The 14,593-nt window shown below is 35.4% G+C and overlaps 1 protein-coding gene across 15 annotated transcripts in view; it reads left to right on the top strand.

The window, feature by feature from the left end:
• Window positions 1–14,593, top strand: part of LOC129748355 (piezo-type mechanosensitive ion channel component-like) — a 157,406-nt gene that overhangs the window by 50,627 nt on the left and 92,186 nt on the right. For all 15 annotated transcript variants that reach the window (XM_055742947.1, XM_055742946.1, XM_055742944.1 and 12 more), the window contains exon 3: window positions 5,729–5,821. In XM_055742947.1, coding sequence (XP_055598922.1) covers window positions 5,758–5,821 — 64 coding nt within the window. In that variant the 5' untranslated portion in view covers window positions 5,729–5,757. The remainder of the gene's footprint in view (window positions 1–5,728; window positions 5,822–14,593) is intronic.

The following is a 14,593-nucleotide window of genomic DNA, read 5'->3' as shown; positions in this document are numbered from 1 at the left end:
CTAGGTTTACGGTTAAAATAAGGTTTTTTTCTACTCTTGTAATCTCGATTTAAATTTATGATTTTAACCTTAATCTTTGACTCAGGGTGGCCCGCGAACCGGGAAAACCGAGAATAAACCGGGAATTGAAAATGAGACCGGGAAAATCCGGAAAAAACTGGGAATTTCAAATCAAAACCGGGAAAAAAAAATTGTGGATCGTTTTTTTCCATACTAGAACCTATTGAATTCTTATTTTCATTCATTTTTTAAAAATAAATTCTGCTATTGAAACGGCTCATATTTTATTCATTTCTTCATGACTTATTTATTTCCCAGGCGCGAGGAAATATCTCGATTTGAATTCCATGGGAGAAATGCGTGAAAAACTCGGGAATTTGTTCAAAAACTCGGAAATTGTTCAAAAATCGGGTTTTTGAGCTTTGCGCAACATTTCAGTGCTCTGAAGTGTTCTATTTCCATGTCCAGAATATTTCAATTTTATTGTGTATGTAATAATTAAAAGTTGTGGAAAAAATTCTCGAGCGTTTCTTTGATTTGCGAATCTCAGGAAAAAGTATACCTACATATTCGGATGGAGAAATAAGTTATAAGAATTAAAATATTGATAATATTGCGACTTAAAAAATGTGATGTAAATATATAGTTTACTTCATATGCTTAACATCTATCTTACTGGATTTATTCTACATTGATCCAGAATTAATGATTTTCAAAACTCCATCAGGTGCTTTTTATCAGAAAAATTATGTTATGTTGAATTGAAACTTGAAAAATGAGCAAAAATTTAACGAAAATATTTTAAATATACCGGGAATCGTTTTGAAGAGTCAAACTCAACTTATTTTAATGGAAATATTTACTAAGGTCTCATTATGAAAGGTTAAAAAAAAAATTGAACAGATGATTGCAAAGGATTTTTTTTACATAAATTTACTCATTTTCGTGCGGTTTGAGTAGAGTTTACGAAAGGCATCATTACTTCGTTTGAATATTTTGTTATCATCATCAAGAATTTTTAACAAAAAAATCTGAATTTGGAAAGCAAAAATTATTTCTGAGAAAATTTTTCGAAACTTTGATTAAGATTTTAAATTTGAAATTCAGATCAAGATATATATTTTCGAGTTCGGATTAAAAATTGTGATTAAGAATTTAACCTGAATATATGCCAAATCAAGCACCCAGAACTTAGGCTCTACAAACACATTAGTATTATAGACGAAAATTTAAATAAAATTTCAGAATGCTTAATAAATGTAAGATTCAATGCAACCAGTAGTTTGAGGTAAGCATCAGAAACTAAAATTCAAATTCGAATCCCAAAACCAAACTCAAAAGTCATTTCTGATTTATGGATCAGTAATTCAATACTAAATTCATCGTTCATGATTATTATTAATTCAAATTTCAGAAAACAGAGAGCAGTAGTCTTATTCAATATGAAGACAGGAAAAATAAACTAAATTTCTATCTTAAACCTGGAATTTCCAAATTATCACAATCCCCGTTTTTTGCTCTGTGAAATGTGTGCTTTGCGTTTGAATCTGCTAATACTTTATTTTATTTAAAAATATCAATAAATTTCACCGTAATCTGAATAAATTTTAAGTTTTCTCGCACTTTCACCTTAAATTTTTAAGAAATATTTTCTTTTTTTTTTGTAAACAAAGCCCGATAAACATTATTATTTGTGTGTGTTCAAACCGGAATTATAAAATCTCAATCAAGAAAACCGGGGAAAAACCGGAAATTTGAAAATGATAACTCGCTGGCCACCCTGATTTGATTTTGAAGAATCCGCAAAATGAAAAAAATGAATAAAATTTCCAGCTGAATTTTTAGCTGATGATAAAATTTAGGTTCCTTGATCAAAATTTATAATAAATTATCATTTATAATTTTATATTTCAGAATTGAAATCCTGTAGGTAAAGTTTCCAAAATTAAAGTCTTGATTAAAAAAAAACAAATTTTTGAAATGAGTCCACATCTTTAATTATATAGATGTGTGATTTCCGCCAGGTTTGTGTTTTTAAACTGACTGATGGAATTTCAAATTTTTATTTTGAATCAAGAATCAAAGTTAATGAGAATGAGAATGAGTGAATATGAATACGAATTTTGTATTTTAATTCCAAGTCTAAATTCTGTTTTTTTTTTAAATAAACACAAACACATACAAGATCTCAATGAAACTTGATGTTTCCTCGAAAAGATTCCTTTTTCTTAACTCTAAACGTACATCTTTCGAGGATATGATGGCTAGCATCTTACAAATGCTGGAACCATCAACCCACAGAAAGTGTGCTATGTATGCCGTGACCGGGATTCGATCTCATACTCACTGTCTGAGAAGACTTGAAGGCTATCCTCTACGCCATGGGCTGCGGCACAATTATTCTGAAAACCTGTCAAAACCTGGATCTTAATTCCGGATAAGAATTCCTAATTTTTCGTAAATTTAATCAACGAGGGATCTACCGTCCGTTTTTACTAGGGTGGTCGGATTTACCGTTTTTTTTTTCAAATCCTGTATTTCGGTATTTGTAATTTATAAAACCGATAAAACCGGTAAAACCGGTATTTTTCCAAGTATATCGAATTCATGAGAAAATTTCGTCTAATTGCAGTAGTAATGGCATAAAATGCTCAGAATTGATATCGCAATAGATTTTGCAAGATGTTCAATTGAAAAAGATGGTATTGTGCCTTTAAACTATCCTTGTGTCATAAATCTATCATCACCCTCATGATAATCATGATATTTATCATCGTCATTTTATTATTATAATTTCACACTAAGGTTGCAGAAATTATAGACGTTTCATATAATTTAAACGAATTTTTGTCCTAAATTCTGTAATACAGTATTCAGATTGAAGAACAGATTTTACAGATTTTGTAAAAGTTTTTATGGTCTTTCATGTAAATGATATGAAATTTCATATACAAAAGATTTTTCGTAAAAAAATGACTAAATTAATTACTAAACAATACTCAAAACACCGTCACAAAGTTTTTGGTTCACTCACAAAATTAAACAATATTGTTGTCTAAAATACAGAGGTTTTCCCCGCAACCTAGGTCGTGATCACATAAATTTTCCCTTTCCAAAATTAACACGAACGAATAGAAATAAAAATCTATTAAAAACCAGTCAAAATTCAGCTATAAATATAGTTGTTTGGATCTGAATTTGTAAATTTATGAAAAATGTGTTACTGCTTTGTTTGGAAAAAGAAAATGCTTCAACAGCGTTAAAAATAAAACAACAGAGTTCCATCAATTACCTTGAAAATATTGATAGAGAAATTTCATTAATAACATTCTAACATGTGTTTCAATGCTGACTCTGTTGAAACATTTTATGTTTTCAAACAAAGTAGGAAGTTTATAATCAGTTTTCAACATTTTTGGGTTTAAATTTTTGAATGCCCGGCACCGCTTAGAACGATTTTGATAAACTTGGTCTGTTTATAGATAACACAATTTTGAATTTTTTAACGAAATTTCAATTTTTCAATGAAAAATACAGTGATTATTGTGAAGCAATCTTAAATTTCTTGTAGCTGTATCTTTTTTTTCATTCACTTGTACAATGTCTTCAAATGTTGTGGAGCGTCAGCTCGATAGCTGAAAAAATATCATCTGAGAGAGATGGCAATTTGTCAATGCTCTTTTGAACGCCACTATAGCTTTAATTAAAAAGCTACATCGACAAGTTTAAGCAATAATCAAATTTCACATAAACTTTGAAGTAAAGTTTATTGTGCTTAGATTATGAAGCTGATTAAACATAATATAGGTTTTTGTGCACATACTTTTTTGGTAAAAAAAAAAATTTAGCTGTGTAAATTTTATTACAGTACCAAAGAATGATGAAAAATTTACCGGAAATATCGGTTTTTTACCGTCCCAAAAGTCGGTATTTCGGTATTGAAAAAATGAACCGGTTAGACCACCCTAGTTTTCACCGTTAAGAATTACTTTGAACTTCATACCAAGAAGTGAAATTGGTATCAAAACCTGAATTTATGGTTTTTGATATATTTTTTTAGTTATTTATTCGTAATTGAACTTGTGAATTTATATTCAATTTTGAATGATGAAATTGTTCCAGATTTTTTAATTCTAGACTCACGAAACATTCTTATGTTTTAACTTAAAAAATGAATTGAATTTCGAATATTTTTTTTTCTTATTCCGAAATTATGAGCTTTGAATATGGAAAATTTATCATATTTTAGTTTGAAATGCATCACCAAAATTTAAAGCAGGATTCTATACAAATGATGATCCGAATGAAAATCAAGAACAATAACTGAATACTGACTAAATATTTTCAGGGGATGAATAACACGAGAGTGTTAAAATCCCAGAAAAACAAAAAAAAACTAAATAATTTTCTTCAAATATCCAGGCAAGGCGAATTTTGGCTATTTTATCCTAAAACCTTGTGAAATCCGGGCATATTGTTTATACATTTTCCTCAAAATCCGGCCAATATACAGGCAAATTTTGAAATTATCCACTTAAATCAAGAAAAAAACGATTGAAAAACTATTTTTGTTTTATCAAAACACATCAGTCGATTAAGAATCATATTTATTGCTTCCAAGAAATCGTTCATGTTGATTGTTACAAAGTTTGTATGTTTTGGACGTAAGATACATAATTCCAAGGTCTCAATTTAAATTTTTGTTTGATTTAGCAAATAGAGTGAAAAAATCCGGTCAAAATCCGAACAATCTGGTAAGCTGAGTCTAACTTTATTGGGGTTCAATATAACTAAAATTACCTGAAAAACTGTTTTTTTGCTTATTTTTTAATTTTTGTAACTTTTGTAATTTTTGAAATTTTTCATACTAATCCGATAAAAATACGATATGAACAAAATATTACCATGAAATATGGCCATATGGCATTCCTAACTATGTTTCATTCAAAAGAACTAGTGATGTAAAAAATTTCACCAAAATTTCAGCCTTGACGTATGCTTAACATCCGTTTCTACCATTTTCAATTAAATAATATCAAAATATTGCAAGTGTTAATGAAATATAGCTAAAAACATAAATATGCGCATTTAGCCCGCCAGTTTCGGAAATCGGCTATTTTGACTTCTTTTATTATAAAATTATTTTCACAAAAACTGTAAGAGATTTTAACAGAAAAATTGCTCTAACGTATATAAAACAGATGTCCGCTCATGTGTACATAGTTTTCAGACTCCTATCTATTGTAATATGGGAGAAAATGATTGCTTTCCTTAATATGCGCATATAGCCCGCCTCTCCCCTACCAAGCGCGTTATCAAGCACGTTTTTTTTGGACATTCGCTCCCATTTAGTTAATCAAATATTTCCTGACATTCAGAAATTATTAATCATACACGAGCTCACGAAACCCTCCGTAATTAATTAAATATTCTCCTAAAATCATAGCTCAAAAACGGCTAACATGCAAAGCTGGTTGATGGTCAGTGGCACATAGTATCTGATTGTAACATAGTTTAGTCCTCCTGAGAATTTGGCGATTAATGATGTGCTCACCATGTCCGTCGAATGATTTACTTTTACCTTTGGGATTAATTAACCTACGAGGACAAGCGATTTTATCACGCAACAGTGACTTTGTCTCGGTGGTGTGATTCACTGGAATTTCATTTTGTACGTTATGAGCGCAAAAATTTTCAACTCATTCGTTTTTTTAATTTTTTTTTCCAGGTATTCACTCGACAAATTAGAAGCGCACGATGGCCAACTACTTCATCTGTTTGGTGATTCAAAGATTGATACTACCGTTGATTCTGGCAATATGTAAGTATGATTCCGGGTTTCAGCGAAAACCACTCCTATTTGGGTAGGTGCAAATTGCGTGTATCCGTCATAAAACTGTTGACATTATATAGGAATGATTTAGTGCTGGGTTTTTCTTTGTTTCCTCCTGTAATTTCGATGCTTTGAACGAAAATAGGTCAACCATAATCTAATTGGGATTGGGATACAACCGTTCACACCTACCTGAATAAAAGGTTGCTTGAAATTTTGTGATATTACCAAACAACTTCGGCCTCAAAACATCGCTCCTAATTGGAGTGCGTTGGTGTTTTCATTCGAATTTGATGGGCATCATAACTTTATGCTCTATGCTTAGGGGAGAAGCATTCATCCAGAACTATTTTCGACTTCCAGAAGGTAAATGTTCCAAAATCCTGGCAGAAAAGTGCCGCACAGACAAAAAGAAAATCACAGACAACTCAAACAATATTCCGCAGGAAGTGGATCGTAAACCATCCTAGCACATTTCACGCGGCTCCTTTTCGCGTCTTGTGTAGGTTAGTGTTACAAAGTGGTTTCCTTATGTATTCCTTCCTCCTACACAGAGCGCTAAACTAAAATGAAACAAATAAAAAAAGGTGATGGTGCTTCCCTGACCGTGTCGTCTTCTCGGTCGACACGTCGTGGTAGTTCTGTACATAATGAACCTTTCCACGTGGTCTATTTGCTATTCTTGTTGTTTCTTGGTGACGTTCGGTGGCCTGCCAGTTGGTTGGTGTGATTTTCGCTTCCTGGATATCCGGAGCAAGCATGGGTTTCTGCTGTTTTGGTTGACAGCCGTTGGAAGTGGGTTAAAGCCGTTTTCCACGAGTCCAATGGTCGCCGCCACTAGCATATGTATTTATTCTAGCTAAACTGGTGATATAAATTAAAGTTTAAGTCTCGAATCGAAACGTTAAAATTTTTGTCGTAGCATTCTAATGGGCTGACATTCAAATGGTTTTCAAATGTCAAAGTTTTTCTCCGTGGTCCCTTTAGTCTTCCTAGTATACTCTTTGAGAAAAAATACAAACTTCTAGTGATTTTTTCTGGATAAGTACCTTCAAGTATTAAATAACGATATTAGATTTGAGCACATTAAAGATGTACCATGTTTATGGTCTCTAATACAACAGAATATTCAACATTACGTATTAATCCACCAGAGTTAGGAAAACTACCGAAAATTAAATTTTCTGTTATCTTATTTTAATCCCCGCTGGGATATATTCTTATTTAATTTTTTGGCATTTCGGCGAGTTGTGAAAATTCAAGGTAGAATATTTAGAAAGAACATGAAAGTATTATAGGTGGAAAGATCAAAGCTAGAGCGCTTTGGGTAGAAGAAATTGAATAGTTGGTGAAAATGTGAGCAGGGCTTTTGTTTTGTGAACAGCTTTTGAACTACTTGCGTGATTCATTGCCGCTCGCCGTTTCAATGTTGATAGGAAGCGATGAAGAAACCCATCGCATTCCTACCCACATTGAAACACGGACGGGTCGAACACATGAGATTGTGTTTCAATTGACTTATTTAGCAATATTCCCACAAACTCTATATAGGTTTGATTACTTTGTGTCAATACTGTTGGAGAAATAATATTTCTCGGATAATCATTAATTTTTTAAAATGATTGTTATATATTTCAGTATCCTTCAGTATCGTTCATAATTGTATAGAAAATAAATAGGAAGCACGTGCACTGTGACTACGAATTTTAACTTCCATAACTTTTTACAACAGATCCAGTCAACTTATCTGCTTTGCCGATGACATTGATATAGTCGGCAGATCATCTGCGGCGGTGGAGGAGATCTACCGCAAACTGAAACGCGAAGCAGGAAGGATTGGGTTGATGATTAATACGTCCAAGACGAAGTACATGCTGGCCTGCGGATCCGAGACCGACCGAACCCGCTTGTCCAGTAATAACAAGGTCACGATCGACGGCGACGAGCTGGAGATAGTCGAAGACTTTGTCTATCTCGGCTCACTGGTGACCGCAGACAATGACACCAGCCGTGAGATCCGGAGGCGAATTATCAGCGGAAGTCGTGCCTACTATGGACTCCACAAGCAACTGCGGTCGAGAAGACTTTGCCCTCGCACGAAGTGTAACCTGTATATGACGCTTATTAGACCGGTTGTTCTCTACGGGCACGAGACATGGATATTGCTCGAGGAGGACCTGCGTACACTCGGGGTATTCGAGCGACGAGTGTTAAGAACCATCTTTGGCGGCGTACAGGAGAACGGAGTGTGGAGGCGAAGGATGAACCACGAGCTCGCGCGACTCTACGGCGAACCCAGTATCCAGAAGGTGGTGAAAGCTGGCCGGATACGCTGGGCGGGACATGTTGCGAGAATGCCGGACGACTGTCCTGCAAAACAGGTGTTCGCTACGAATCCGGTAGGAACAAGACGAGCGGGGGCGCAACGAGCGAGGTGGATAGACCAAGTGGAGCGTGATCTGGCGAACGTGGGGTGCCCGAGAAATTGGAGAACGGTTGCCATGGACCGAGTGAATTTTAGGAATTATGTTCGTCAAGTTATGTCGTGAGACGGAATACTATGTAAATAAATAAAATAAATAAATAATAATAACTTTTTACTATGATGATACTTTTTGATCATATTTTTCAAAATTTTTCATCATACTTTTAGAAATTTTTCAGCACGTATCCAAGCCGGACAATCCGAGCAGGCAGTTGATTTAAAAATTGACGACCGGACAATATCCGGGCAAATTTTGTCAAAACCCATATAAACTAAAAAACAAAAATCAAGGGAAAAAAATTCCATCAACATTTATCGACAGATTTAAAATCGTATGTAAGGTTTCCAAAAACCCATTCAGAATTATTTTTATAAAGTTTGCTAAAAAAAATCGTCTTAGAGGCATAAATTAAAAACAACACAATTTGTTTTTTTTTGTTTGACTAGCTGACCCGGTGTGCTTTGCTACACCTTTCAAAATCAAATGATACTTTCAAAAATTATTCAAATTTATATTTTTTTTTATTGGCATTATTTTAAATCAAATTATAACACAATTTATAAGCAACCGCTATAAAATGAGAACTGCAGCTTGAGTTTCGCATTGCAACACAAAGATAACTTAAACAAATATTCTAAATCTTGCTCTATAAATTTGTGTTAAAGATCTGATTATTTGAATCTGTCTGGTTCCCAAAAATCCTCTTATATCAAATATAGTTCCATTGGTTGATAATTTTTTTAGCTTAACAACAAAATTTATATGGACCCTCCTCCTTTCTTCCCCCCTCTACACTGTAAAGCGTACGGATCTATAACAATCGTAGAAACGTATCTCGTAACCAAGTACCTTTCCATGCCATATTTGTTTCCATTTGTTGGCTTCATTATCATAAATTGAGAACTTATGCTAACACAATTGTATTGGGCTCACCTCCCTCATCGTATGTACCTACTCACTGAAAGGAGGATCGTGTGTCAGATAATCATAGAATCATACCAAAATGATTTTCCATGTTAAGTTTAGTCCATTCCTCGGATTTTGTAAAAAAAAGTTAAATGTAAGCCTCCTCTTCCCTTCCTATATTCCCAATTCTATCATCTTACTGCAAGAAAGGAATTGTTTCACATATAAAAAGTATTTTTCGTACTCAAATACTTTTTGATGCCAAATTTGGTTTCATTTGCTCGATAAATTCTCGAGTTATGCAAAAAAAATCATATGGAAGTCCACACTCCCTCTTTATATTTTTCCGCTGAAAAAGGTGGGGCTTCAGTTTATGATAGAAACATTTCTCGTATCTAAATACTCTCATATGCCAAATATGGTTCAATTTGCTCGATCAACTCTCCAGTTATACTGAAAATTGTAAGGGAGACCTTTCCTCCCCCTTTTCATCCACCTCTTTGAAGGAGTGAGGGATACCAAATATTCATAGAAGCATTTCTCGTACCCAATTATCGTTTCATGCCAAATTTGGTTCCATTTGCTGTTGTAGTTTTTGAGTTATGCTGTAAAAATTGTGTGAAACTCCCCTCCCTCTTTCATTTCTCCCCGCTGGAAGAAGGAAGAATTCTCAAACAATCATTAGAACATGTCACGTTCCCAAATACCCGCCCATGCAAAATTTGGTTCCATTTGCTTAATTAGTTTTTGAGTTGTGTAAAAAAATTATAAAAGAGGCCCCTCCCCACTTTATTTTTCCCTACTGAAAAAAGGGATGGATCTCAAATCGTCATAGAAATATTTTTAGTATCCAAATACCCTCCCATGCCAAATTTGGTTCCATTTGCTTTTTTAGTTTTTGAGTTATGTTAAAAAATATGAAAGAGACCCTCTCCCCCTTTCTACTGGAAAGAGGGAGGGGTCTCAAATAATCATTGAAATATCTTTCGTATCCAAATACCTTCCCGTGCCAAATTTGGTTCCAATATCTTGATTAGTTTTCGAGTTATATGAAAAATTGTAAGGTAGCCCCCCTCCCCCTTCCTATCACCCCACTGAGAAGAGGGAAGGGTACTTTATATTCATAGAAATATTCCTCGTACCCAAATACCACCCCAAATACCAAACCATAATAGGAACCTTCCCCTGCCTCCAATGCCCCCACCTGCCAAGTTTCACGCAAATTGGTTCAGTAGTTTCTGAGTCTATAGGGAACAGACAGACAGGCAGACAGACAGAAATTCATTTTTATATATATAGATTTATCAAATAAAGTTAATAAATCCGGGCAAAATCCCGGCATGATTCAATAAAATATGGGCTCTCCCCAAATTTTATGTAGAATATCCGGGCAAACGCGCATGAAACCGGACGATCTGGCAGCCTTTTGACAAGACACACCAGCCGCGAAATCCGGCGGCGAATTATCAGTAAAAGTCGTGCCTACTATCACGGAGAAAAAAGTAAAGTTTTGTTAACAATATTCCGCTTATATTCAACTAGATTTCTGATTATTTCTCGACCAACTATAAATCCGAAAATTTAAACTTTATATAATTGATTATCTGATTGATATTTTGCGTTCAACAATACGTATAATAGATTCAACTATAGTTGTATGATTGACTTTATGCATTCAACTTTAAATATAATAGACTCAACTATTATCGTATCATTGATTTGATGCATTCAATAATAAATTAAGTAAATTTAACTTTACTGGAATAGTTGATTAAACTGTGCAAATAATAGATTCAACCATATTTCTATAATTGATTCAATTTATATATGACCGATTCAATTAAAATTCTATGATTGATTTAAAAAGTTCAACTATAAATATTGTAAATTCAATTTGTGTATATTTTGGAAGTTATCATATCTTTGAAGAATTTTTCAGAATAATTTTATCAACTCATTAGTTTTTTGTTAATTTCTGTATTCATTTGTGAAGAATCCCATTCATTTCTAGCTTCTTGAAGTAGTCACCTTTGTCAAAAGGTCAGAAGATTCGACGCGCCTGCTGTCCAGCGAATGGGACACTCTGAACTCATTAGTCAGATTTTCCGTTCGGTCCTCTCAATGGGGGGGGGGGGCTGTCACTGGTTATGGGAAATAAGGTCTGGAAAATAAGGTTAGAAAATATTTCCACTTACTGTTCCAGACATGAAAAGAACTGCTTTGAGCTGTTCCGGAATGTCCTCACGGGTGATGTTGCGGCTGCTGATGATTCCGCTGTAGAGACGTTTGCTGCTGTTTAAAACGGATCCGCCGGATGCTGCTGGTGAAGTTACTGTTGCTGCGGCGATTAAGAAACAAAACTTAATTAGTATGTTTATTACTAATGATTACTTACGCAACTTAATGATAAACAATTGAATATGACTTACCTAACCCTTTCGGAGTACTCTTTTTCTGCTCCTTTGTTCCGTATACTGATCCGCTGTTGATGGTTTACTTCGTTCTTCTTATTTTTCTGCTGCGATGGAATTCAAATTTTGAGTCAGTGAGAATGACTGTATGCCCTGAGAATGAGTGTAGTGCATTCTACTATATCTATAGTTGGTTGCGTAAGCTTAACGACAAATATGTAGTTATATTTATAGTTGAATGCCTAAATTCAATTATACAATTGTATTTGAATCTATCATACCTATAGTTGAATCAGTTATACCATTATAGTTGAAACTTTTATATCGATAGTTGGTTGCGTAAGGTCAATGAGTAGTTTGTAGTTGAATCTATAATATTTATAGTTGAAGGTTGTACTCCATTTTCCCGAAAACCATTGCCCAGGATGAAAAATCACCAGAATTTCAATCATTAGAAAACCACTTCCCTAGAATTTTTTTCCCAAAATGCACCATTTACCAGAATTTATTTCCCAGAATGAACCATTTCCCAGAAAAAATTTTACCAGAATGAACCAGAATGAAAATTTTCGCCAGAATTACCATTTTACCAGCCGCCGAAGCTCCCAAATCCGAGGTGGCCGCCGACCCGCCGTCGGAAGCGGCGGCCCCATTACATTGGTCTAGGTCTGCCGGGGCTTCATAGGTCTGCGTGATAGCTAGGGGTGATCCCTTAGCCTCGTCCGCCACGCGACAGCGTGAAGGACAAAACGTCTTTCAAGTTCGAACGCGCAGCGTGAGGAGTCGGATACCGAAACGGTTTTTAAAAGGACCATGGTTAGCATTGAATCAATTAAAGTACCCAAACCTAAAACAAAGCACAATATTGGTTCTAAATTTAGTTGGAAAATTTCAAACCTGTAGTTTCATTTAAAAAATCATTTTGAAAAAAAAAATTCGAATTATATGAAATTTACAAGAATTCATTAGAAAAAAAAAACAAATAAAAATACTAGAGGAAAAATTCTGGGATTTGTGCCATTCTGGGAAATGTTCCATTATGGGGAAAAAAATTCTGGGAAATTGTCCATTCTGGGAAAAATATTTCTGGTAAATGGTGCATTCTGGGGAATTTTTTTCTGGGAAATAGTTCATTCTGGGGTTTGATTTCGGGTATTTGTCATTCTGGGAAAAATTCATTCTGGGCAAAAGTTTTCGGGTAAATTGGATACAATCATAGTTGAATGCTTAAAATCTAGCATACAATTGTATTAGAATCTATCATATTTAGAGTTGAAACAAATATAGTTGATCGCATACAGTCAATCAGCAGTTTGTAGTTAAACCTATTATATTTATAGTTGAAAGTGATAAAATCAACTATACTGTGATGATTAAAATAACTAGCTAAAATAATTGAAACAACGAACGTCTTTTTTCTCCGTGTTGGACTCCACAAGCACTTGCGGTCGAGAAGACTTGGCCCTCGCACCAAGTGTAACCTGTATATGATGCTCATTAGACCGGTTGTTCTCTACGGGCAAGAGACATGGATATTGCTCGAGGAGGACCTGAATACACTCGGAATATTCGAGCGACGAGTATTAAGAACCATCTATGGTGGCGGGCAGGAGAACGAAGTGTGGAGGCGAAGGATGAACCACGAGCTCGCTTGACTCTACGGCGAACCCAGTATCCAGAAGGTGACGAAGGTTGGACCGATACGATGGGCAGGACATGTTGCAAGAATGCCGAACGACTGTCCATCAAGCGGATCCGTGGGCCAGCATATACTTCGTCTTGGACGTATTAATCATTATTCCAATCCTTCCTGCTTCCCGTTTCAGTTTCAGTTTGCAGTAGATCTCCTCCACCGCCGCTGATGATCTGCCGGCTATGCCAATGTCATCGACAAAGCAGATAAGTTAACTGGATCTGTTAAAAATCGTACCCCGGATTTCGCACACCACTCGTCAAATAACGCCTTCTAGCGCCACGTTGAACATCACGCAGGTTAACCATCGCCTTGTCGAAGCCCGCCTTGTCGAAGTGATTCGAATGACCTCGCCAATTCACCCGAAATCCGCACACAGCATCCATCGTCGCCTTGACCAGTCTGGATAGCTTCCCGGAAAAGCCGTTCTCGCCCATGGTTTTCCATAGCTTGTCACAGTCGATCGTGTCTTATGCGGCTTTGAAGTCGATGAGTAGATAGATGGTGCGTATGAACTTGGTGTTCACGTCATTTGCCGAAGTGTGAAGATCTGGTCCGTCGTAGATCGCGCCTCCACGAAGCCTTCTCACGAATCTGTTTGCTTGTGGCGTTAGGCAGCGGAATAGGACTAGAAGCAACACCGTTCAAACTTGTATATAAATAAAATGGAAAGCACGCGCACTGTCCCTTCGATTTTAATTTTCCATAAATTTCTACTTTGATGATATTTTTTGATCATTTTTTTTGCGTAAGGCAAATCAACTCTATCACTACTAGTTCACAAAATTCGAGCTTTCTGAAGTATGTGTGTTCTGAGATAAAGGGCGAACACGAAATTATTGCGACACCAAAAATGTCATGCCAATTTTCTTATAATGTTTAGAATCAAACCAAAATTTTAGGGTAGTTTTATTTATATACTCACTTCAAAAATCAAAAGAATAGTTAATCGATGGAGCCTTGAGTGTTAAATTGAACGCATTTTCACTTGATGCCCTCCTTAAAAGTCTTTACAGTGTCAACCAGTCATCCAGTCATCTTTACCAGTTCCTTTTTTCCCATTTTCTTAAAATGTCCTTCTCGTCTTTGACTGTCTTCTTGCTCCTCTGATGATCCCGCTTCATTATTGCCCAATACTGCTCCACCGGGCGTAGCTCCGAACAGTTTGGCGGGTTTATGTCCTTTGGAACAAAATGGTCAGAATTGGCCTCATACCACTCCAGGACACTTTTAGAATAGTGGCATGATGCCAAATCTAGCCAAA

The sequence above is a fragment of the Uranotaenia lowii genome, chromosome 2 (assembly GCF_029784155.1).
Source record: "Uranotaenia lowii strain MFRU-FL chromosome 2, ASM2978415v1, whole genome shotgun sequence".
Classification (NCBI taxonomy): Eukaryota; Metazoa; Arthropoda; class Insecta; order Diptera; family Culicidae; genus Uranotaenia; species Uranotaenia lowii.
The sequence above is the reverse complement of the archived record's forward strand: the minus strand, read 5'-3'. Positions and strand labels throughout refer to the sequence as shown.